This window comes from Leucopleurus acutus (assembly GCF_964270905.1).
Source record: "Leucopleurus acutus genome assembly, chromosome: 11".
Taxonomy (NCBI): Eukaryota; Metazoa; Chordata; class Mammalia; order Artiodactyla; family Delphinidae; genus Leucopleurus; species Leucopleurus acutus.
Window position 1 is genome coordinate 50,703,543 of NC_139152.1, and position 25,654 is coordinate 50,729,196.

Consider the following 25,654-nt stretch of genomic DNA (forward strand, 5'->3'; position numbering starts at 1 on the left):
TTAAGACTGATTAATATTCCATTGTATTATATACCGCATTTTGTTTATCCCATTTAATTTGTTGATGGACACTTGGGTTGCTTCCACCTTTTTGCTATTGTGAATAATGCTGCTATGAACATGGGTGTACACGTACCTATTTGAGTCCCTGCTTTCACTCATTTTGGGGTACATACCCAGAAGTAGAATTGATGGATATATTTATATGTTTAATCACCATACTGTTTTCCACAGAAGCTGTACCGTTTTACATTCTCACCAGTAATGCGCAAGACGTTCCAATTTCTCCACATTCTCGCCAACACTTGTTTTTTTCTCTTCGTGTGTTTGTTTTTAAATAGCCAGCATAATGGGTGTGAGGTAGTATGTCAGTGTGGTTTGATTTGCATTCCCCTAATGTGTTAGTTGTTTTAAAGAAACAGATTTTGGCTTTACCATTTATTTTTATTGTATATTTGTTCTCTTTTTTGTTATCTTTAATTTTTCCTTCCATTACTTTTCCTGGGTTTATTCTGTTGTTTTTAATTCTTAATCTAGAGGCCGTTGTTGAAATAAGGACCGCAGACCTAAATTTTTAAATTAGGACAGTGGTTTACTAACAGCCTATATGCAGGAAAAGAGCACACAGTCCACAAGTAGACAGCTCCACTCCTGTGGCCCCTCAGAACCGTGAAGTTATAAGAATTCTTGTGTACATGTTTATAGGAATAATATGGGCAGAATTAGCCCAGTAGCACAAAGCAGGCTTCTAGATCATACTCTGAGAAATACCTTTCTCTTTGGTTAAGGGGCTATTTTTCTTTTTCTGTGGTCAGAAGCCTGGAGCTTGTGGGCAGGGTCCCTGTGATCTGGGGAACTGGGAGGTTGGGAGGGTTGGAAAAAGTTCCTTTATGATATGGAAGGAATATAGTCACTTCTGGCAGGTCAGGGATGAGTAGAGCTTTTCACCTATGCATAGCTCATTAAATTGGGGGGCGGGGAAAGGCTCAAAATTCAGCCTTTAAAGTCTTGATATGTAGTATTATTTAGGCCCTGGTAATTTCTAATTTTTATTACAATCTTCTGATTTATAAGTTGTTTAGAAGTTTGGTTTTTAATTTTATGTGGGCTTGACTAGTTTGAAAATTACACTTTCTATTCTTTCTTTCGCTTTCTTAGCTATTTAAACACATTTCAAGTCTAAAGTTAAACACTTTTAACCTCTTTTCAAGTAGAACCATAGCATACTTTAGCTGATTACTATCCCCACTGGCCAATTTATTATGCTGTTTTTATTCAGTATTTTATCATTTTTAACCACATATTAGACATTCTTATTGCAGTTTTTATATAGTTAGTATATGTTTAAGTATACCTATTTACTAATAGCTTAATAATCCATCTTACTTCTCAGTCTTCCGTCTGGGATCATTTCCTTTTCTTATCTGAGGACATCCTATAGAATCTTCTTCAGAGGAGGCTGGATGGCAGTAAAGTTTCTCAGTTTTGTTCTGCCTCAAAATGCTTTTACTTCATCCTCTTTATTGATATCTTTACTGTATACAAAAATTCTAAAAATTGAGAGCTGCTTTTCTTAGCCAACTGAAGATATAACTCCACTGTCTTGGCTTCTACTGTTATTTTTGAAAAGTCAGCTATCACTGTAAATGCTATTCTTATGTATCTGTTTTGTCTTTCTGGCTGCTTTTAGTATCTTCTTTGTTTAAATTCTTCCGTTTCATTATAAAATATCTACTTAAGATTATCTCTTTCTTTCTTCTGCTTGAGATCTATTGGGCTTTCTGGATCTTAGGTTTAATATCATTCAACAGTTCTGGATTGGAACTTGGTTTTTTTTTTTTTCCCACTTTCTATAGTATTTCCTTTTGCAATTCTTTTTAGCCTCTTAGTTATCTTCCTAGTCTCAATCTCACTTCATCCTTTCTCTCTTTGTCTCTTTGAGCCATATTCTGGATTGTTCAGATCAGTTTTTCAGTTCATCAGTGTACTGTTCAACTGTCTCCAATCTGTTTAATCCACTGAATTTGTAGTTCCTATTTTTATATTTTTCATCTCCAGATGTCCCATTTCTTTATTTTAAAAATCTGTGCAGTCATTTGTAGTCTTTTGTCCTTATGCATGATTTCAATGCTTTTAAAAATATTTCTGAAACATGTTAAAATATTTATATTTTTTGGCTGATAAATCCAATATTTACAGGTCCAACTCTGCTCTCTATTGTTTCTGCTGGTTTTCGCTCACGGTGACTTATTTCCTTGTGTTCTAAGCGAAAGGAGCCTTTCTCCAGAGGGGATTTCTGTTTACTTCTGAGTCACCTAGGGTTGTTTAGGATGTTTACACGGCCATCATGCTATAAGGAATCCCTACTTTAATCTTTCTCTCCTTTCCCAATGTTTCTTGAAAGAAACAGTTCCTCAATGGATGGAAATGAATGCTGGGAGCATTTGCTATCATTCTTACGAGGAGGATCACAACTTGGGTTATTCCCACTTTGTAGGATATGAAGTAAGAATCTGAGAAAGATATACTGCTGAAATATCTCACAAAACAAATTCTTTACCACCTGTATCTAGGTTTAACTTAAGGAGGATTTTTATTTGGCTGTGAAAGTACCTCTAATAGGAAGGGTAGTCCCTTTTGCAGTTCGGTTACTAAACCATCTATACCAGAATGAATGATGGAAAGTGCAAGATTATTATTTATTTCAGTCACATGAAAGACCGCTTGAGGAACAACCCTCCAATCATAGAAATGCACAAACCTGTGAGGGTCATCTGGATCACAATTAGGGAGAAACTGAGTGATGGCTTCCGCCACTTCTTCATTTGATAAAACATCCCAGAGTCCATCAGTGGCCAAGATCAGCACATCGTCTGCTCCATGCTCGTATCTGGAGAGATCGTAGACTCTTACCTGAAATGAACAGCAATACCCCTGCTTAAGAAGTTGGGAGCATATTATCCCCCCTAGCAGACTGGCTTCTGATTTCCCTTCCCTTTTCCCGCCCAGCCCAGTGGTTTTTAGGTGTGCGCTATAAGGCCGTTGGGTATACAGCAAGCTTTGTGGCCCAGGGGTAGCCTCCTTTGAAGACTTGCTGTGTAGACATATCGGGCCCCAAACACAACTGTGAATGAGCCCAATAAGTTAATAGTTGACAAGAAAGAAATTAACTGAAAATGTAATGCCTGAAATGTGGCTGGAACAATGACTCACAATAGATACAGCGGTAGCTAGAAGAGCAGCCGGAAGCTTGCTGCCTTCCTTCCTTTGCACATCCATCCGACAGACATGTATTAAGGGCCTGCTCTGTGCCAGGTGATCTAAGTATAAAGATAAACAGCAGATTTCCCTGCTTCTGAGCTCTCAGTCTGCAGGGGAAACAAGGCCAGTCTAGGATCCAAGGCAGCTACTCTGCGTGTATTGGTTTAGGACTAAGGAGACACACTTTATTTCATGTACTCACTCGATACCTTTTGGCTTACCTGCTCTGAGGCCCATGGGGCTGGCCTTATCGCATGCAACGATGGGGCTCTGATACTACATGCAGGTTTGAGGACCCTCAGTCTAGCCTAAATCACAAAGGACACACGCCAAGTCTGAATCTCCTAAGTGTGTCTCAACAGACTTTAAGTCTGTCCTCACCTCTAGTACCTGGAATGACTTGGCTATTTGAACATCCCCCTCAACTCTGGGAAAAGAACATAGTGACCTTAGCAAAAATAATAATAATAAAAATCAAGGCTTACCTGCACTAGGCCACAACTCCATGTTCCCCCTACTCGGGCAGGATGGGAGGGAGAGGAGTTTGGGATTTCATTGCTATTCCCTGCTAATTTGATGGGACCAGCCCCTGCCTACACCACTTCATGAGCTGAGGACAAAGGCGGGTCAATTTCATCAATCTTCCAACTCTTTCAACCCCACCTCATTATCCTGTTTTCTGAAAACGAGTCTGAGTGAAAGGTGTAGGCCAGGGGAAGGGAGGGGAAGGGAAAGAAAGGGAAGGGAGGGAAGGGAAGGCGGATGGAGTATAGGCAGCTGTTGCCGTGTCCCATCACACACAATCACTGTCAGGTCATCTCAGATCTCGAGAGAATACAATTCTAAGAGGCCTGCAGAACGTTCACATCCACATCTTCAAAAGCCAAGCCTCCTATGTTTTAGGAAGGTCTGCCCAGGCCAGTGACGCCCTGCCTGCCACAGGGCTGGTCCTATGGACGAACAGCCTACACCCAGCAGCAGAAAACAACAGAATGCCCCACACTTGCCCACAGAGTTTTTGGAAAATGAGCTCAAATGAAAAACAGTCTTTGTGGCTGGTGAACAAGACGGCAACAATTAGCTAATGGCGCAGCACACGGACCGCACTCAGGAGAGGAGCACTCGGGGGAAGACTGGACTGGCTTTTTTTTTTTTTTCCTGCGGTACGCGGACTTCTCACTGTTGTGGCCTCTCCCGTTGCGGAGCACAGGCTCCGGACGCGCAGGCTCAGCGGCCATGGCTCATGGGCCCAGCCACTCCGTGGCATGTGGGATCTTCCCAGACCGGGGCACGAACCCATGTCCCCTGCATCGGCAGGCGGACTCTCAACCACTGCGCCACCAGGGAAGCCCTAGACTGGCTTTTAACATCTTCCTCTCAAAAGGCAGGGGAAGTGTACATTCTAGAGAAGGCACTGTGCCCTACGAGACCAAATTAGAGAAAACAGGAGGGGGGAATCTTAAGTTTACAACAGACTGGAAAGTCCCAAACGCCAGAATTTTGTCTTCAGGCTGCTGAACTCCTGTGGTTCAATTTTGACTCTAGCAGCAACTGGATCCCCTCTGCTTTACCTTCTGTGGTTCCTGGGTGTCTTAGAGCCGTGCTTCTGAAATGCTGATGTGCACAGGAATCAGCCCCGGACCCTACTAAAATGGAGATTGCAATTTACTTCTGGGGTGGGGCCTGAGAGCCTGCTGCATTTCTTTTTTCTTTTCTTTTTTTTTTTTTTTTTTTTTTTTGCGGTACGCGGGCCTCTCACTGTTGTGGCCTCTCCCGTTGCAGAGCACAGGCTCCGGATGCACAGGCTCAGCGGCCATGGCTCACGGGCCTAGCCGCTCCGCGTCATGTGGGATCTTCCCGAACTGGGGCACAAACCCGTGTCCCCTGCATCAGCAGGCGGATTCTCAACCACTGCGCCACCAGGGAAGCCCTGAGAGCCTGCATTTCTAACTTGCTCCCATGTGATGCTGCTGGTCCCTGGACCACACTTTGACTACTGAGGCCGCGGAGGAGTCCTACTGGTCTGTAACAAAGAATCCAAGGGCTCAGTGGCCTCTGTGATGCCTGTGTAGACTACCCCGTAGGGGAGGCTACAGCGAGGACAGCAAATGTCACCCCTGAGCTCCTAATATCAAGTCCTGTGTCACTGTGTTGTTACTTCCAGTGTGCAATAACTTTGCTTACGGAAGACTGCTCGCTTCTTATTGGGGTAGATCTACAATAAATTTCTGTGATACTCTGAGCTCCAAAGGATAGAAAATGTTTCTTATAAAGGGAGGTAGGGAGATGTGGATGTCAGGTGCTTGTGTAGCACCTTCTGCTTCTAGCAAACTAGGAGATGCTACCTGCCCTGCAGCTCCTTTTAAAAGAGAGGTTTCTAAGGTCAAAGATAACAGCCGTTTCACGTCAGGACCTGCCCTGTGTGTAGGGTGCCGAAATCTCTTCAAGTGCTTTCTGTGGCCCCCCAAAGCGTGGAGATTTGAGTTGTTTTAAGCTGAAGCTGTCTTATTCAAATGGAAATCTGGCCAACAAAACGGGTGTGGGTTGATAAATAGCAACATGTTATAAAATGTTCCTCTTCACTTCCATCAATAAATTGAATCCTTCCCTAATTCCACTATTCACATTTCCACACATAACTCTCTAATGCAGTTTCCTTAGCCAACATGAAAATCCCTTTCAGTACCATTCTCCAAGCAATTTTTATGTAAATAATAAACAGCCAGTCTCAACCCTATTCCCTGAGGCACTCCCCAATTAACATCCTTTTAGGTTTTTTTTTTTTTTTACTGCTACCCTTTGTTTCCTGCCCTTTAGCCAGTTTCCAAAGGACTTTGCCAACTTTCCACTTACAACTCGTGTCTTATACATTAACCTGTGATGCAGAACATTTTGTGAAAACGCTCTCAGAAAAGCCGGACTGCCGTGCAAGGCATCCAACTGCACGCTTATCCTCCCCAGTGGCTAGGGCTTCAAAGGATTCCAGTGGGCTCTGGAGACCCGACCTTCCCTCCCCGAAGCTGTTGCAGGGCCTCCTCAATCAGACCACACTCGCCTCCCCGGACCTCCCTGTTCCATTCCTCAAATAGCTTCTTAATGTTCCGGGAAGCTTCACATCAAAAGTAACGGGCTCTGTGGCTCCCCAGGACTCAGACATGAGGAAGACAGTCTCTGGGAGGGGAGACATACGATCTGCAAAGGCCTTTGTGGGAAGGGGGTCTGGAGAACATGGGCAGGGTCCTAGTGGCTCCTTCCCGCGTGCCCATCGGCCAAGAAAGGCCACGGGCATCCTGAGACTCTTGCCGTTGCTCAGCGCAACAGAATTTGAGCCGTGGAGAGACGAGGCTGGGGTGGATCCATCTGCCCTCCTGGACCCTCCATGACATGTTTATTGAGCACTTACTATGTGCCAGCAGCTGTGAACAAAAGTGACAAAGTCCTCACCACTTCTAAACTAGGTGCCATAGACACACAAATAAATTACAATGCCAGAAGATGACAGGCGCTTGAAGAAAAGTCAGGCAGGTAAGGACAGTGACAGAAGAGCCATTTTAGAAGATGTGGTTAAGGCGGGTGGCTCTGGAAAGACACCATGTGAACAGAGATCTGAACCAGTGAGGTGACTTTCCACAGGTCCCTTGCTGTGCCTCCCTTTCCTTCCTTTTGGGGACCTGCCACTCCTCCGGATTAAGAGGATGTGGACAGTGTTAGACTGGTGGTGAAGAAGAGAGGCTGAGGGGGACACAGTGCCACCCTCCGCTGCCAGAGTAACCCTGAGGAAGACCTGAGGATTTCCCTTTCTTTTCCTTGGTCCTCTGCAGACACAATCCCTTTCATGTTCACTAGCACAGTACTCACGTATTTGTACCAGTCTGCGTTCACTTGTCTGTCTCTTCCACGTGAGTAGTTATTCTAAAACTTTAATGTAAGAATCACTTGGGGTGCTAATTAAGATTCAGGGACCCACCTGTAAAGATTCTGATTGTGTAGCTCTTAGCCCAGGCATCAGCCTATGTAAACAAGGGTAATTCCAATGCAAGTGATGGGGGAACCTCACCCTGAAAACACGGTCTTAGGCAATAAGCTCCCCTGAGGCGAGGTCTGAGTTGTCCTATTTGTTTCTGCCCCGCCCCCCCACCCCACCCCGAGCAGAGCACAGAGCCTAGCTCTTGGAAAGCACACAATAAACCACCAAGGGAAGCATTTCCCTTGCTGGAATTTACCCTTGTCCTGCTTACAGCGAACACCCTGAGAGCTGGTCACCGTCTCTTCCCCCCAGACTCAACCTCTGGAGGCCAGAGATCCCATTTTGCACTTCTTCTGTGGGCCTCGCCGTAACTTTCATAGAGTAAATACCACTAGATCTTCAGGACATACTTGCTGAGACAAAGAATAAATGGGAAGAAAAGAGAAAGAAAAAGAATTCATATGAGATCCATTCCGAAGACCCCCTCAGCTCGTGGTGACCCAACCGTGTTAGCTTGTAAACGCCGACGCTCCCAGGCAGTCGCCAAACTGCGATGCGCTGGTATTTACCAGGAGTAGCAGACTCTTTCCTTTTCGTCCCCTATCCTCAGGGAAGCTGCTAATAAACGAAAATCACTCAGCGTTCGGGAGGGGGGGGCAAGCAGGAGGAAGTCTGGGGTCACCAAGGGTCGCGGCTAGTATATGCCCCTGAGGAAGCCAGGCGCTGACGGCTCTCTCAGCTGCCCCCGACTCTAGGGCACAGTCACCCTTACCGTCGTCACCGGGCCCTGCTTTACGGGGGAGTGGAGACAAACAGCTCTTTAACGCGGTACCTCCACTCAGTGCTCAGCTAGCTGCTGTCTCAGTGCCTGTCTAATATCTGTTCGCCCTTTTGCTCTGTTACTGAGGAAATTTCAGTGGACTGTGAGAGCTCGTGCTGCTGTAAGCTGACGCTGCTTCCTGAAGCCACTGGTGTTTTTTTTTTTTTTGCGGCACGCGGGCCTCTCACTGCTGTGGCCTCTCCCGTTGCGGAGCACAGGCTCCGGACGCGCAGGCTCAGCGGCCATGGCTTACGGGCCCAGCCGCTCCGCGGCATGTGGGATCTTCCCGGACCGGGGCACGAACCCGTGTCCCCCGCATCGGCAGGCGGACTCTCAACCACTGCGCCACCAGGGAAGCCCCTGAAGCCACTGTTTAAAAGAATCCATCAGTTCTTTCATTTGCCCAGTCTTGGCTGCTCGTCTAGGATGTCCTCACAGCTCTCACATCTTTATCAGCTCAGCACGTCCTCCAAACGCTTTTTCCCGTTTAAGTATTTGAGGTAGGATGAGGTGAGCCAGCAGCTCAGGTCCGGCTGTGTGCAGAAGCAGAACCCTCCCTGCCTGGGTTAGTAGGAGCCCTCACTTCAGGTCTCTGCTTCTAACCAGCCTTGGGACTGGAGACGAGTCCTTTATTTCTTTAGCTCTCAATGTTCTCATCCCTGAAATCATTGTTTAAAAAAATGGAAAAAAAAATACAAGAAAAATAAATATCATAACACCCACTCTACCTTTCTCACAAAGCTGTTACAAAGATCAAATGAGAGGGCTTCCCTGGTGGCGCAGTGGTTGAGAGTCCGCCTGCCGATGCAGGGGACACGGGTTCGTGCCCCGGTCCAGGAGGATCCCACATGCCACGGAGCAGCTGGGCCCGTGTGCCACGGCCGCTGGGCCTGCGCGTCCGGAGCCTGTGCTCCGCAACGGGAGAGGCCACAGCAGTGAGAGGCCCGCGTACCGCAAAAAAAAAAAAAAAAGATCAAATGAGATAATGTGGAAGAGAACTACAAATTCTAATGCACAGCATGTTATTTTTTTACGGCTCTGATCTCAGGGCAATACACCTGAAAGTAAGCTAGTTGGTGAAAGGAGATGAGTTAAGGGTGAGCTCAAGGGACCTGGTGTTCATTTCCTAAAGTCTCACTTAAAATTGACAGTGATTGGGACTCTCAATCATGTTTTGGCAGAAAAGTCAGGTGGTCCCCAAGGTAAAGGCTGCCAGTAGGTGGTGGAAAATAAGAAGAGTACAAACTCTTTTCCTCTCCACCCTCCATGGCCAACCAACCCAAAAGCTCAACCTGCAGAACGCTGAACACAGCACTTATACCAGAAGAAAATAAAACTCTAGCCTATTTCGTCACAGTGGATTATTTCAATACTGGCATGCTGGCAGGCCACCAAGACTGCACCTGAATTCTCTGCTGTGGTTCTATCTACACTAGATGATGTCATGAAATACACACTGAATTTGGTAGCAGAAGACTTGGGTTTGAGACCCACCTCTGCCCCTTAGTAGTTAGGCAAAACCACTTTGTTCATTCACATTTTACAATCTCTTGACAACCTGCCGGGAATATGAAATGAGGAAGTACTGATTTACAAGATGGGGAGCATCAAGGAGGGAGGACTTTGGGCATCACGTACCTTACATGGAGAGGGAACTGCAGGGGCCAGCGCCTGGGGGTGAGAGAGCAGGCTGGTGTGCTAGGGTGGCTTTGCGTAGTTTGGCTTGGCTACAGTACTGGATTTCCACTGGGGAGTGGTAAGGGATGAGGCTTCTCAAATCTTCAGTGTCTCCCTTTGTGAAATGAAAGGTTAGGATGATGCGGCCACTGGCGATGCTTATGGCTCTACCATTCCCTGACTCTTTCATCACAGGATGAGTTCGACCTGGATGGGATTGACCACATGACCTCAGAGCGTCTGACTGCAAATGAATCAAGGGACATTGAAAATATGACAGATATGTTGGCTGTTCCTCCTACCCCAAAAGAAGCTGGTTGTTTTGGCTGTGGGTATAATTTTCTATGTGAAATGCACCACAGATATTCTTGAGGTTTGGTGTTTTTCTTTTTTTTTTTGGAGTCTACAGACAAAATAAACATTTGCCTTTTGAGGGTGGATACCATCTAATAACTGAAAAAGCTGCTAAACCAGCTAAGATATTAGGTGGTATATAGAGAGTCTAAAGTTGTACCCAGTGCCTGGCCGCGATAGCGTAAGGCTTTCATTTTCTCCACGTGAGGCCAGAACTTTACAGCTTTGGGAGGTAAGCTACAGAGGAAGGAATTTCCTTTACAGATGGGGGCACTCCTATCATCTACTCCTTTCTCGGGGATTCCAAGGCTTGTTCACCACAGAATCCAAGCCTCACTGAATGGATCAGTGAACAAATGGACTTGAGTCCAGCTTGTCAGTCATGTGAGGATTACATTTGTGTTCATTAAAATGCCCGTCTGCAGAGCTCAGGGTCAGAGGAAATCCCGGCCTGTGAGTGAAAGTACGTGGGTGCCGTGTAGACGGACTGAGTCACGTCAAATCCATTTAGGAGGTGGGGGAGGCAGATACAGAGTGACCGTCCATCCCTGTTCGCCTGAGATAGTTCGGGTTTGTGCTGCTTTCCCAGTGTAATTATTAATAGCGTCCCCACTGACTCTCAAAAATGTCCCGGTTGAGAGGGTAAGTTATCTGGTCTCCCGGCGTGTAAATGATTAAATGACTACTGTTCCTGATTCTTGTAGCTGCTACTTCTGGCCACTGGGACTAAACATAATAACGACACTGTGTTACTACTTCACAGGACTCGTTTCACAACGGCAGGATTTGGGGGATCTCCAGTGAGCAGGAGAGCAAGTTACTGTGTATCTTGCCTTAGAAGAGGAGACCCAATCAGCCCTGGTAAGCTATGGGATACCTGTCACGTGGCAAAGTTGACCCCACTGCTTGCAAGCAGGCCAGGTCTCGGCAGACCTATGATCAAGCAGAGAGTGAGGTGTGTAGTAGCCCTAACCTACCAGTCTAGAACGGAGCCACAGGCCTGGTGAGAATGAATCATGCAATCCAGGACTAGAGCATGGATGACTTTAGGATTATGAAACTAAAGTTCCTGAAACACAGTGAAGAATAGCTTACGACAGTGTTATTCAAAGAGTGGTCTTGGGATCACCTGCTGCAGAAGTGTCTAAAAATGTGAAAATTGTTAGGACCCCACCCTACACCTAGTGATTCAGATTTTCAGGAAGTGGATTCCAGGGGTTTGCATTCTTTAACAAACTCCTCAAACTATTCTTATATGAGGTAATACAATAAATTAATGCAAAAAAAAAAAGAAAGATACTCGAAACATTCAAGTGAAATTATTACTGTTCAGGAGAGGATCAGAGGGGAATAATCACCAACGAGAAGGAATGTTTGACACAATATACATGTTGGCTTCCCTTGTGTGACCACAAATTTCAAAAGCTAGACTTTTTGGTGTGTGTACAAGTAAATTTCAAATTGTGGTTTTATTCAAATAGCTGGTTAGCAAATCTCAAGACAGCTCCTAATGGGAACCGTCCATATGGATGACACACAGGTACATCACGAGTGATTTTCTACAGCTAGACTGGAGAATGAGAGATGGAGATGGACAGGCTAGGGCATGAAGTCTCTCCTGTATGTATAAGGTCAGATGGTACCAGAATCCAAGAAAGCAGTTCTATACACTCTTAACATGGGATTGTTTTTCCCCCAGACATTTTCAAAGTGGTGGTGGTGATGGGAGGGGAGCATATACCCCCAAGGGGGCATCAACCCAACTGAGAAGCAGATGTATGAGATGCTGCAGACATGTGGGACTAGAGAAGAGAGTCAGGAAACTGCCCATAAAACTGAACTCATAGAACATAGAGGAAAGTGGTGGTTTTCAGCGGGGAGGGGGTGGGGAGAGAAATGGAGAGATGATGGTCAAAGGGCACAAACTTCCAGTTATAAGATGAATAAGTTCTGGGAATCCAAAGTACAGCATGGTGATTATAGTTAAATATAATGTGTATATACTGTATTATACATACACACACACACATATATACACACTATATATAATGTATATACATAATCTGTATGTCATACTGTGTTATATACCTGCAAGTTATACAGAAAAGGAATGGTAATTAGTGATGTGATAGGGGTGTTAGCTAACACTACCATGATAATCATTTTGCAATACAGTTGATCCTCGAACAGCCAGGGGGTTAGGGGCGCTGACCCTCTGCACAGCCGAAACTCTGCATGTAACTTATATAGTCAGCCCTCCGTATGTGCGGTCCCTCTACATCTGCGGTTCAACCAAACTCGGACTGTGTAGTACTGTAGTATTGGGTTGGCCAAAAAATTCACCTGGGTCTTTCCATAACATATAGAAAAAAATCCACATATAAGTGGACCGTGCCCTTCCAACTCATGTTGCTCAAGGGTCAACTGTATGTAAGTAAACACATCAAAACACTGTACATCTTAACACATCAAAACACTGTACAACTTAAATTTACACAATCTCATATGTCAATTATATCTCAGTAAGACTGGTTAAAAAAAAAAAGAGTGCCAAATACAACTTCTGTAAATTATCAAAGTATCTTTAGACAGAACTCCTCATTTTCCCTTTGTACAGGGGGATCCAGGGTTTGTAAGGCCTGAAGTTTATGCAATTTGGGGAGTGTTTTTTCCCCAGCTTTACTGAGAAACAGTTGACATACATCACTGTATAAATTTCAGGCATACAGCATGGTGGTTTGATTCATATATTATGAAATGATTACCACGGTAGGTTCAGCTAACATCCATCTTCTCATATAGATGCAATAGAAAGAGAAAACAGAAGAATAAAAGGAAAATGTTTTTTTCTTTGTGATGAGAACACTTAGGATTTACTCTCTTAACTACTTTCCCATATATTGTACAGCAGTACAATAGATGGGAAACTATAGTTATCATGCTGTACGTTACATCCCTAGTAGTTATTTATCTTATAACTGGGAGTCTTACCTTTTGAGCACCTTCCTCTAATTCCCCTTTGTCCCCACCTCTGGTAGCTGCAAGTCTGATCTCTTTGCGTTTTGGTTTTTTGTTGTTGTTTCTTGGGGGTTTTGTTTTTGGTTCCACATAGAAGTGAGATGATACAGTATTTTTCTGGGGAGCTCTCTTTAAGAAAAAGAACACAGAAATAATTATGAATACAAACTTAGATACTAATGTGAATGCTTATTAGGAATGAGAAGAGAAACTGCAACAGATTACTGGAACCATGGGAAATGAGGTCCCTTTCTTTTGAGGAATGATTGCAAGGAAATGATTCCTGATTGTAACCTTGCCTCTCCTCACCACATAGAACTGTCTACATTTCCCAGTAACAACCAGAACTCCTTGAAGGTTGGTCTGAGTGAAGGACCCTGATACTTACATTTAATTAACTAGCATCACTGTAAATCTGCCTCTACACTGCAAACTAGGTTTCCTTTCTTAATTAACTAGGTAAATAACTAATGCATCAACTTATATTAGTTTGCACTGGAAAGACAGAGGATGATTACTCTAATCCTCAAGATTTCACAGCAGGGAGGACACTTCTACAGGAAGGCGATGGTAGAAGGTCTCCAGAATGACCGCCATCACTTCCTTCCCTCCCTGTACAAGCGCGCCGCTCCTCTCATCAAGGGTGGATTCTAGTTCTCCTCTCCTCAAGTGTGGACCCACCTCAGTGATTTCTTTAATCACCAGCATGTGGAAGAGGTGAACTTCTGGGACTCCTGAGGCTAGGTCTTAAAAAGATTTGTAGCGCTTCCCTGGTGGCGCAGTGGTTGAGAGTCCACCTGCCGATGCAGGGGACACGGGTTCGTGCCCCGGTCCGGGAGGATCCCACGTGCCGCGGAGCGGCTGGGCCCGTGAGCCATGGCCGCTGGGCCTGCGCGTCCGGAGCCTGTGCTCCGCAACGGGAGAGGCCGCAACAGTGAGAGGCCCGTGTACCGAAAAAAACAAAAAAAAAGCTTTGTAGCTTCTGCCTCAGTCTCTCAAACCACTCCTCTTGGGATGTTTCCTCTCAGAATCCAGCTGCAGTAATGCCATAAGGAGCCAAAACCACATGGAGAGGCTGCGTGTAGCTGCCTCGACTCAACACTCAGCTGACAGCCCACATCAACTGCCAACCATGTGAGAGAGCCGTTTCGGACTTGCAGCCCATCTAGCCTTCAGATGACTCCAGCCCCAACTGATAGCCAACTGTGACCACGTGAGAAGCACCCAGCCGAGCCCATTCAACCCGCAGAAGTATGAAAGATAAGAATAAATTCTCCTGTTAAGCCTCTAAGTTGTTTTGTAGTCAACAGAGGCACAAAGGCATTGTATTGTGACGGGCCCCTCTCCCTACAGGATTGGTGAGAAGGGACATGGGACAGCGAGCCCGTTGGAGTTTTCTCCTTGGTCCCTACTTGTCCATAAGCAGCACCTGTCCCTCTGTTCCTGTCCTCCAGCAGGTAAATACCAGGAAAACCTCCCTTGGTGGGGTGGGGAGATGAGAGACAGTCCAGGAGGCAAGTTTAATTTGAGGGCTGGAGGTGAGGAATAAAACGTCCATTTTGGTCTTAGATCCAAACCGCGGTTTCCAGTCTAACTTTATCCTCGCTATAAAGTTATTTTCATCCCAGACTCCTGTGTCTGTTTTTTAAATTGGTTCAGAAAACTCAGAGGGAAAAAGGATAAAATTATTTTTCCTCTTCAGACCCCAACAAGCAACCTTCTTCCTTTCTCACAGGCTAGAAAGCAAAGTTTAATTTTTTAAAAATTTCACCCTGCTTCATCCTCCAAAAATCAAGTGTGCCCTCCGTTCTTGTTACGTGGTTTTGTGAAACGCCTCTCCCCTGTGCCTCCTTTTGGCTTTCCTGGTCCCTGCCCCAGCTCAGAGCCTCACTGCCACATGGTTTCACTTCTACGGCGGCCTCCCGGTCTGCACCTCCCTACCTCTGCACCCCCCATCCACGCGCTGTTACAAGCTAAGATTTCCACCGCCACATTCACTTATCACGCTGATCCCCTTGCTGAAGACCTGATCTGCCGCCTCGGGTCCAGTTCTAGGCCCTCCATGATAATTGGCTTGATTATAGCTAATAGCCCTTCAAGCTAATCTTCCAAACATTCTGTAAGGCAACTTTTACTTCACACCAGACTCATTACTGCTTCCTTCTTTTATCTTGTCCTCCCTCTTCAGATTAGATGCTGTTCGCTCTCTCCCTTCTCTGAATTCCCCTAGTCCCTTAGGAAGCAGGACTCACAGGGTTCACGGCTGATTATTCTTTGGCCTTCCAAGTGCCCCAGATTCTAATTGCCTGAGGACATGTTCCCCAGTGTGCTCCTCGATAAACACTATTGGACTCATGTTTACTCTCTGTGTAAACAGCCAGTGAGATTTTGTGGTCTTGATGGAATAAACGATCTAATGTTTATTAGGCCAGATTCTGTTTTAAGTACTTTTTATGTCATTTAACTTGTTCCTTGCGTTCCTGGGTATAACAACCCTATTGTCCTCTTTTTACTGAGGAGGACACTGAGATTTAGGTAAAGTAACTTTCTTATAATCACCCAGCTAGTAAGTAAAGAGATAGAGCTTGAGCCCATGACTGATTACCAGGTCTGAGTTTCTAACCACAATATCACACTGCCTCCTAAGGTATTTTTGAGGGGTCTAGGGAATTTTTTAATTCCTCCTCTACCACCCAAAGATAATTACTGTAACATTCGAGAAAATTTCCTTCTCAAGACCTACATTTTTATATATGTGTATACATATGCACACAACTTTTTTACCTACTTACGATCAATTTTTTGTATATACAATCCTATTTTGTTTCACTTAATGTAGCCCAGCCATCTCCCCGTATCACTGTGCACCAGTATTGTTTTTTTATGAATTGGCCAGACTGCAGAAAGTACACAGTACAATCAAACATGCTCGTTCCCAAAACAGGATTTTGGCTTGGGGCATGAAAAGCTACTGAGAATCAGAAGACCGTAAATGTCCAGGAGTCAACGTGAGATCTTAAATATTGTTCATGTTTTCATGGGAGACAACAGGGGAGTCTCAAACAAAACAGTCATTCTTCTCTTCACCTGAAAGTGAATACTGGGAATCCCCTGTAAGTGCAAAGGCTTCCAGAAGCCAGTGCATAAGGAAGATTAATGTTTACTGACCGTCTCTGACCATGTACCAGACCCTGTGCCATGCAATTCCAGAGATGTTCTCATTTGTTTTTCCCAGCACCTTGTCAATCTAGGCATTTCCACCCCACCTGCAGCAAGGGGAAAGCAGGCTGAAAGAACTTGTAGAGGTCACAGGTAATGCCGGTGCTAGGGAGGGAGTTCAGATACTGGAGCCTAAGGTCTTCCTTCTTTTAGAGAAGCCTGTTTCAGATGAAAGAAAAAAATGAAATCTAAATGAAGAGAACCAAGAATGACCTAAATGAGTGAGCTGGAGTCACAGAAAACAGCTGACAGGAATCCTGAACACTAAGGAGAGGAAAAATGAAGCCAAGAGAAAATCAGGCTCCCTTGTGGTTCAGTGTGGCGGGGGCGGGAGGTGGGGGACTGCTGAGTTGATGGGGTTGGCTTTGCAAACCGGCCCCCAGACAGAAAAAGACCTCATTCTTCCAAGAGCCCGAAAGGGGCCTAAAGTCAAGCACAGTCTTGGAGTAGAGGCCAGAAAGCAAGAAAGACATTAAGAGGAATCCTAGCTCTAGGGAGGGGCTGTCACAGGCCAGAAATGGGTGCGGAGTAGAGAACATCTGTAGGCTTAGGCTGCAGGCCTGGGCCGCGCTGTCTGAGGAATAGGTCATGAGGTGTGTGCTGGACGGGGTGGAGAACTGCTGGAAAAGAAGATGCAGAGTGACTCTGAATTCACAAATCCTCTCTTTCTCCACTTGAACTCTAGGGTGATACACAAAGGTTGAACAGTGATGAGCTTCCTTGAGCGAGAGGATGGGAGACCCGATGGGGGTGTTTCCCTTATGGAGGAGAGGCTCCAGTTACACGGGGGAATGATGCCGTGGACCAGGGGAGGGTCAAAACGCTTCCTACGCTCGGCAGACAGACCCGTGCTGGGTTGATGGGGGCCTCCTGTGGAATTCAGTTCTCGGCCAGAGATTCCCTACCTTCGACCTGGGGAGATACGTGGGAGGCTCAGCAAACCTGGCGGCCGCTCTTTGGGTTTGGCAAACTCGAGATTTTTCCAATGCCTTGTGTTCAGCGAAACCAAAAATGTGTTTGGCTAGAAACGCTTCTCTAATTTTTAAACCCCTGTGCATTTTTTACGTAAATTTGATCCACATGGTTTTGATTTATTTTTATTTAACTCATCAAGTCAAATTAGGAGCTACAATGATGAATGGGAACAATGCTGATTTCCAAGAAGATGTTTGAGCCTTTTTTCTTAGAACTAAATCACATTCCACCCCCCCCACACACACACATACCCCACTTCCTTGCGACTGTTAAAACTACCAGCCTGAGCTGAGTTTGAAATTTAGAACCCAAATGTGAAATAAAGACCCATGCTTGGCAAAGATGAAGCGTAGCAGGGGAATGTTCTTAGGAAGTCATGGTTAGAAAGCCAGGGTAGGCTTGGGGTGCGGGTGGGGGAATAAAGGCAGCAAGGGAGCCAGTTATTCCTTATTAGATGATTTAAATAAATGTACCCGGCTTGGTGGGCTCCCAACAGAAGCCCCCTAGCCGTTTCTCCAGGGTCTGACTTTATCACTGCCACCCAGGGAAAAGGAGTTTCTGCCCCAAGACCGGGGATGTGGGGTTCCCCTGTACCCGTCTTTTCTTCTGCACTCCTGCATCGGAGCTGATTCAAGCTGCTCCCCCGTCTTCCCTTGGACCTTCCTCCCCCTTTCCTGGCTCTGGCTAAGGCCTCCCCATCTGGAAACATTTAAAATGTACAACAATTTTAATCTCGTGCAAAAGAATCTTGAGATTTACACTACATACCCATTAAGCTAAATTAGAGGTGCACAACCTCATTTTGCACAACTCTGTCTGGCCTAGGGTGGCACACACAGAAGGCCAGTCCTGTCTTTCCCAATTACTTTTTCTACCACACCATCATTTTCCACAACTGCAGTCTGAGGCCGGCCATATTTCTCTGAGGAACTCTGGCCACTAAAGTCCCAAGACAGAGGTACTCTCTTCAGAGCCCCTTGAAACAGTTCTCAGTGGGTCCCTTCAACACTATCCGAGAAGATGTCCTTGAACTCAGCTTCCCTCTCCTACAGAGCCTGATCGAATTGGACAAGCCTGAGTACAAGGATCATCTTGTTAGTTAATAACTGTACAACCATGGGGAAGTTAATGTACTTCCTTGGATCTCAATTTCCTGGTCTGTAAAATGGGTATAAAAACCATACACACCTCACAGAATTGTTGTGAGGATTACATGAGATGCTGCACGTAAAAAAAAAAAAAAAAAAAAAGTATATCGTCCGGCCCAGACTTCCAGACAGGTGACATGAAGTTTCTGATCAACCAACTGGGATTTTTCATCAGTCCTCGGGGACTCTCCCATACTGGCCCAAGTTTTAAACCTACAGTCTCTTCTTGGGATCCACAGGAGCACAGTGATTGGAAGATCTATAACCTAACTGCATAGGGACCATTCTTCTGAAAACCAAACCAAACTTCTCACTTTATATAGAAAATGTGTGTGGGGGGGGGAGGGGGAGAAGGTTTTCACTCTCCTTTAAGGAGCAAAATGGTTATTAGTGTTTCCTGAGAAGCCCTCACCCCCCATATAGTCACACTTTACCTGTGTTTTTTGGAAAGGTGACAGCACCATTTAATATGCCTGATAAATGCCTCCCTCCCAAGGGGGAAAATATAGACGTCCATGAGTCTAGCATTGGCTTGGCCAAAAAGTTTGTTCGGGTTTTCCATACGATGTTACGGAAAAATCTGAACGGACTTTTTGGCCAACCCAATAGTTATTGGTTTTCTCTGGCCAGGAGGAGTTTCAGCAGTAATTCAGGGATCCTTCTGTTGGCCAGAATAGAGGGAGCAGGGATCCACCAACTTCCAGGGGCCCTTGGACATTTTATATCATAAGGGTTCTTACCACGCAGAATTGCTATGAAGGCGAAAAGAGAGACATCTGCAGATGGTAATTATTATTTCCACCAAGCTGACCTCACTTGACATCCTGGGTGATATCAGGAAATGTGCGTATCTTCCACGCCTGCTATTTACTAGAGATTTCCCTCTTAACCTCTTAACCTCCTGTGGCTAGATCTATTTTAGATGTCAGCCTCAGCGATAAAGGACTCTAAAGGAACTAGCCCTGCTCACAGCCCTGCCAAAGGGGTAGGCCTGGGTGGCTGATGGTACCCATCGCTGGCTCTGGAGTGGACAGTCTACAGGCTGGGAAGTCACTTGTGACCCTGGAGAAAAGGTGCGTTGAGCCAATGAGATTCCTCTCTGGGAACGTGCAATTGGGGGAGTCAGAACCTGGCTGTCTGGTGGCAGAGACATATGGAGCACGGCTGGTCTCAGGGCTGCCTGGATTCCAGAGCCACCTTCGCTCCCCAAAAGCCTGGCTCTTCAAGGGTTCTTCTTGTGGACCCCATAAATATCTCTTCCGACATTATTAAAATAAACACCTCCTTTTTTTGAGTCAGCATGAGTGGGTTTCTGTTTCCTCCAACAAAAAGAGCCTTCGCTACAAACACAGCACCCACCCTTGGGAAGAACATGCAGATGGAGCTATGTCTAAACATTCAGGGATTTCCAGTGTGAGGCACAGTTTCAACAGTTAATTACACGGTATGCAAATACCGCTGGTTCCTGACTCACCCCTCCCTGGCTCTCCTCTACTGTACAAATTGCAAACATTTCTCTCACTCTCCCAACCTCCTTTGCAGCTAGGGGCGGTCATGTGACACAGTTTTGGCCAGTGAGATGCAAGTGAATGTCTACTGGGACAGATAGGCTGTCCCCTCCTTGCTGCTTTGCATGAAAATGTTATGCTTGGGGCTTCTGTCACCATCTTGCAACTACGAAGGAAAAAAAGATGCAGAGGTGTTACCCCTGGCACATTGGAGGTGCTGCACCAACATGAACAGCCACCAAATTCCAGCCTCCGTGATATGCGAGAAAATATACCCCTAAACTACTAAGAGTGTTCTATCACTTAGAAGTAATATCTTTTGTAAATGATATACCTTGAAATAGAACTTGACATTGTTTCCTGTATTATAAGAAAAATGATTTTTTAAACCAAATATATGACAACTTGTTTTTCAGTTAACTTCTCTAGACATCAACTGAATGACATCAGCTTTCTAGGCAATTAAAAATCTAAGAGGGGGGCTTCCCTGGTGGCGCAGTGGTTGAGAGTCCGCCTGCTGATGCAGGGGACGCGGGTTCGTGTCCTGGTCCGGGAGGATTCCACATGCCGCAAAGCGGCTGGGCCCGTGGGCCGTGGCCGCTGAGCCTGCGCGTCCGGAGCCTGTGCTCCGCAACGGGAGAGGCCACAACAGTGAGAGGCCCGCGTACCGCAAAAAAAAAAAAAAAACAAGTTCATTCTGGCTGGTGTAGGGGAACAAAGATCAGATTTTTTTTTTTTTTAAGTTAGACCAAATTATAACAAGCCTTGAATGCCAAGTGAAGAAGTCTGTGCTTTAGTCTCTGAGCCTTGGGGTGTTGTTGAAGGTTTCTGAACAAACAGGTGTCAGAGTAGTTGTTTAGGAAAATTGGCCTGATGGCAATATGTGGGCTGGATTGAGAAGGCAAGGAATGCCACTAGGGGCTGTGCAGCCATCTGGGTGGGAGGCCATGAGGGAAGAACCAGCACAGTCCAAGTGAGAATGGAGTGGGGAAAAGAAACAGACATGAGAGACACTGCAGAAGTACATGTGACACAAGTTGGCTACTGTCTGGATCTGGGGTGTGAGTCATGGGAAGAATAATGTAGAAAACATGTTCTTGTACCAAAGAGAAACAAAAACCTCATGCGGTACCTCTGGAGCTGAAGACAGGAATGGTTTTATGTAGATGTTGGAGTCATGCACCTTCAGGTCATGGTCCCCAAGTCCCCTGGTCACTCCAATAGTCGCCATTACTCGGGCCTAGGAGTATAAGCAGAGGGTCATCAGAAACATACACACACAGAGAAAGTATTCTCACCACAGTATGGCTGCCACGGGCTAAGAGAGCAGCAGTCGTTTTCCGGTTCTTCCTGCCCCTCTCCATGCCCCTGGCTGCTAACTTCTGTGGGTACTTGTTTCCAAGGAAGGGCCCACCAAGGTCACTTGCATACTTGAGGAGTGGCTTTTCTAGCAATTATCTTAATTTTAATGGACTGCTGCTGTCTCATTTCAGATTTCTTTTGCAGAGACTGGAGGGAAGGGTGTCCAATAAACTAAATACAATACATCTGTGATGTCTACAGCTACTGAAATCAATTCAAACCAAATCCAACCATCTGCCCATCCCCCCATCCCGCCATCCACCCACCCACCCACCCACCCATCTGCTATACATCCATCCTTCACGTGTTTACTGAACACCTGCTACGTCTCTGGTTCTGTGATAAAAGATGTAAAACCGTCAGAGGCAGATCCTGCCCACCCAAAGCTCATATATTACACTTTACGGCTGGAGAAAATGAACCATTAGCAACTCTATAACCTGTCCTGCTAACATCTTCACAAATTCCATCTGGGTGGAAAGGAACATGATGTCACTTTGCTGTAAATACACAGACACCTTATAGCTGAGACCACACCATCTGTAGCTTTCTCTACATGGTTGTCCAAATGCTTTAAGGAAGCAATACGGTTAAACTAATGCCTACACTGTCAGCCTAATGATCTCCTGGGAGGCCACAGATTTGATTTACTCAAACATTTATTGAGCACCTACTATGTGCAGGCACCATGCTGTGGGGGACAAATATCTAAGGCCTGGTCTCTCCTACAAAGGAACTTGGTAAGGGAGGCTAAGAGGTACATGTCTAATTAACAACATATGGAATATGGCCGAGTGCTGAAAGACACATGAACAATGGGTTATATGAGTTCAGAGGAGGTAAAAATTCTACTAAGAAGTTTCCCTGGAGCAGGGGGCACTACATTTTTGTGCAGAAGGATATCCAGCATCAAGACAGGTAAACACAGAGGGATGGAGTGAAACTCATTCTGTGTGGACCGAAGCCCACTGCTCTAACACTCGGAACAGCAACACTGTACCTGGTGCAGTGTCATGGTTCAAAGACCCGAACTTGAATCCTCGCTCTAATGCTTGGGTAATAAGAATAACTTATAAATGCCAAGGCATGAATCTAACACTTTACCATATCTTCATCCTACTTTCCCCAAAAAGCTGTGGATTTTGGAGCTGGTTTCACATCAGAAGGTGGGCAGGTTTACAGTCAAGTGGAAATGAAACCGTAACACATATTTCAAAGGCAAGAATCAAAGGGGGTGAAATGCAGACACAGGAATGTGGACCTGGGGACCTCCGGTCTGGCACTGCTCTGCTGGGGGCCTGGCTCAGCTCCCTTCTAGCTGAGACGCGTTCAGCTCTAAATGTGGACATTCTGAGTCCCTTGTAGCCCTTCTACTCTCCTTCCTGCTGTGGCACCTTCTCTGGTTGGACGTTTTAGTCCAAAGAAATCTGATATTTCTGCTAGTTACGGAATTTGTTTACATGTCCCACACAAGTCCTTCAAAGCACTGGCAGAAATTAAATGAAAAGTAACAGCAGGGAAAGTATTCTGAAACTTCTGGGGAGGCCGTGTGCAGAGAGGAAGGAAAAAACCCCTGTAAAGGATCAAGACAGAACTGATGTGTTGTAAAGCTTTCTGCAGAGATCATGGACTCCTGGGACAGAGGAGGCAGGCTACTTTGGTACAGGGCATGCCTGGAGCAGACTGACGCCACAGTGGCTTTTAAATAGGTCAACAGGTACAATGACTGAACTTGTCAGCTACATATCACAGAACTGTCAAGCCCTAATTAACTGAAATGCTGGAGGAACATGATGTCCTGGTGAATTGAACTGTTTGCTACACTGGGAAAACCCTTGCTCTTTTCAATCTTTTTGCTGGTTATCTTTGAAGAACACATTTATCCATTTTCCTGTGGTACCAAGGAGAGTATACTGAACATAACTGAATAGCTTATTCAATACTCATGCATTTACGGACGGCCTGCCATGCGTCAAGTACCAGGCTGGACAGGTACTAAGGATACAAAGGCAACAGGATGTGGTCCTGAGCTTACTGGGAGTCACTGGGTAGCAGCAGGGTAATACTGAGAATTTCAGCACCACAAAGAACTGCAGCTGCAGGCGTAGATCACTGGGCTGAGCGATGTGCACTGACGGCGCCCACTCTACAGAGAGATACACGAAACCCTACCAGGAGTAGAGCTCTACCCTGTCATGATTCTCAACCAGGGATGGGGCAAGTTAGTTTGAAAAATGGTGCGTTTATTGATCAACTAGCTGTGTTTCATTTCCCTCCATGAAATGTCTCCTTCCAGCGAAATCACTGCTGGGCTACACTGAGCCCAAAACCTAATCCTGTGTGTTCTCTTTCACACGCACACGCCCACACATACACTCAAGTTCTGCCCATGAAGGCCTCCTTCGGTTTTCTTATGAGTCACTTCATCCTGATAAAAGCTATCAAATGCTGAAAAAAATTTCAGTTGAAGATTCTTTTCAATGTGACCACATTTTTCACTTCTAATTGGAACTCCCAGCGCCTAGTTGAAATGTATTCGTGTTTGGAGGAAGAATGCAATGATTCAGAAGGTGTTTGTTCTTCCTGGGAAATGGCTTCAAAGCTTCCTCATCTCTGCTCCAGGACTGCAACCCTCTCGAGTCTCTGCTCAGAGTCCACTTTAAGAGCAACAGCCTTCCTTAAGCTCAACAATGTTTGATTCTGACTGAGGCCCCGGGAGCTGGTGACGGATGGCCTTTGCTATCTCCGCCTGGCATCTGGTCCATGTGATCCTATAGTTTAATCAGGGTGAAACTTTGGATCCCCTTTCCATGGGGCAAGTGGAGAAGCCACCTTGCAAAGCCTGAGCTTCCGTGGTGGGATGTGAGGGCACCAGAAGGAAGTGGAAGGCCACGGCTCCACATCTGGTACCACCCCTCGCCAGCTGCATGACTTCCTGAGCAGTTTTAACCTCGGAGTCCCGGCTGCCTCATCTACCAAATGGATAGAAGGCAGCCAGCTCTGCCTGCCTCGTGGCTTGTCGTCAGATACACAAGGAGATGATGTATGTGAAAGTGGTCGTGTTTAAACACTGTGAAAAGTTATTCAAATGGATTGAGAAGGGGGATGGCATTTTCACAACATTAACTTTAGTCCCTCATGCTCACCACCCCCGTCCCCCAACCCTGCCACGCCTTGGACCCTCAAGACAGGAGGCCTGAAGGATGATGGAGGTGATATTCTTTCAAGCTGTCAAGGCTATGAAATCATGAGCTGCTGAGTGGAACACACAGATCACCACGGGCTCCGTGGAGACAGAGCCTTGTTCTCTCAGTCCGGGGAGGGCACGTGCCTACCTTCTTGCCTTCTCCATATATAAGGGGAAACTTCAAGTCATCATCCTCAATGGTTTTGTATGCCCTGTAGGGGGATAAACAACATTAAAAAAAAAAAGCTTTGCACTCAATTAGTGACCTGCTGCCCTGACACAGGCCGCCAGGTACTTTATTTTCCCTGAGATTCCATCCGGTCACTACACTGCTGATCTCTTTCTGTATAAACAGTCGTTCTCCCTTCAGGTGTGTGTGTGTGTGTGTGTGTGTGTGTGTGTGTGTGTGTGTGTGTGTGTGTGTGTGTGTGTGTGTGTGCGTGTGCGTGTGTGTGTGCGTGCGCGTGTGTGTGTGTGTGCGTGCGCGTGTGTGCGCGCGCGTGCGTGCGCGTGTGTGCGCGCGCGTGTGTGCGCGTGTGTGCGCGCGCGCGTGTGCGCGTGTGTGCGCGCGCGCGCGCATATTTTAACAAACCAGAAAATACCAAGTCTTTACAGGCTTGAAGAGAGAGAAAATGAGCTGGCATATTCACAATTAGCGAGCAGGGGTGATAGGTTCCCGTCTTAAGCATTTAGTGTCCGTGCAATAATGAAGCTCTCCAGCAGCGGCGGCAGGATTCTTGTCATTAATCTGGAGCTGTGAGAAGCAGCAGCAGCACTAGCGGTGGATGGGGGGGCGGGGAGGGGCTGCTCCAAGAGCCAGTTCTCACCTTCCGGGGTTGTTTACGCCAAAGCAGCCTCGTACTGGAATGGCTGGAGAAGGAATATTTAGAGCCTGTTTGACCTCAGCCTGATATTCAAGGTTGGCAGAAAATCCTCTGTTTCACGAGAGCTATTAAATGGCCATTCGACACACAGAAAGAAAATCCACTGTACGCTTCAATGGTTTATTCCAGACACGGCTGTCCAGATGCCACGACACACACGGCAGAGGCTGGCCAGGCTATGGTGAGAGAGCAAACGAAGGCCACGTCTTGCGATTTCGCTCACAAGGAGGTTAAAAAACCAACAAGCAAACGTGGTACCCAGTTACCAGCTGTG

General features: G+C 46.1%; 1 protein-coding gene and 1 long non-coding RNA gene across 3 annotated transcripts in view; one reads left to right on the forward strand and one right to left on the reverse strand.

Moving 5' to 3' along the window:
- Positions 1–15,820, forward strand: part of LOC309968422 — a 69,585-nt gene extending 53,765 nt beyond the window's left edge. Inside the window, exons 2-3 of the long non-coding RNA XR_014326572.1 lie at positions 10,843–10,940; positions 14,126–15,820. This is a non-coding gene — a long non-coding RNA (uncharacterized lncRNA). The remainder of the gene's footprint in view (positions 1–10,842; positions 10,941–14,125) is intronic.
- The window catches only part of PPM1H (protein phosphatase, Mg2+/Mn2+ dependent 1H), a 263,100-nt gene that overhangs the window by 20,094 nt on the left and 217,352 nt on the right, over positions 1–25,654 (reverse strand). For both annotated transcript variants that reach the window (XM_082849676.1, XM_082849677.1), the window contains exons 7-9: positions 24,645–24,708; positions 21,080–21,187; positions 2,762–2,913 (exon numbers count right to left, since the gene is read on the reverse strand). In XM_082849676.1, coding sequence (XP_082705802.1) covers positions 2,762–2,913; positions 21,080–21,187; positions 24,645–24,708 — 324 coding nt within the window. The remainder of the gene's footprint in view (positions 1–2,761; positions 2,914–21,079; positions 21,188–24,644; positions 24,709–25,654) is intronic.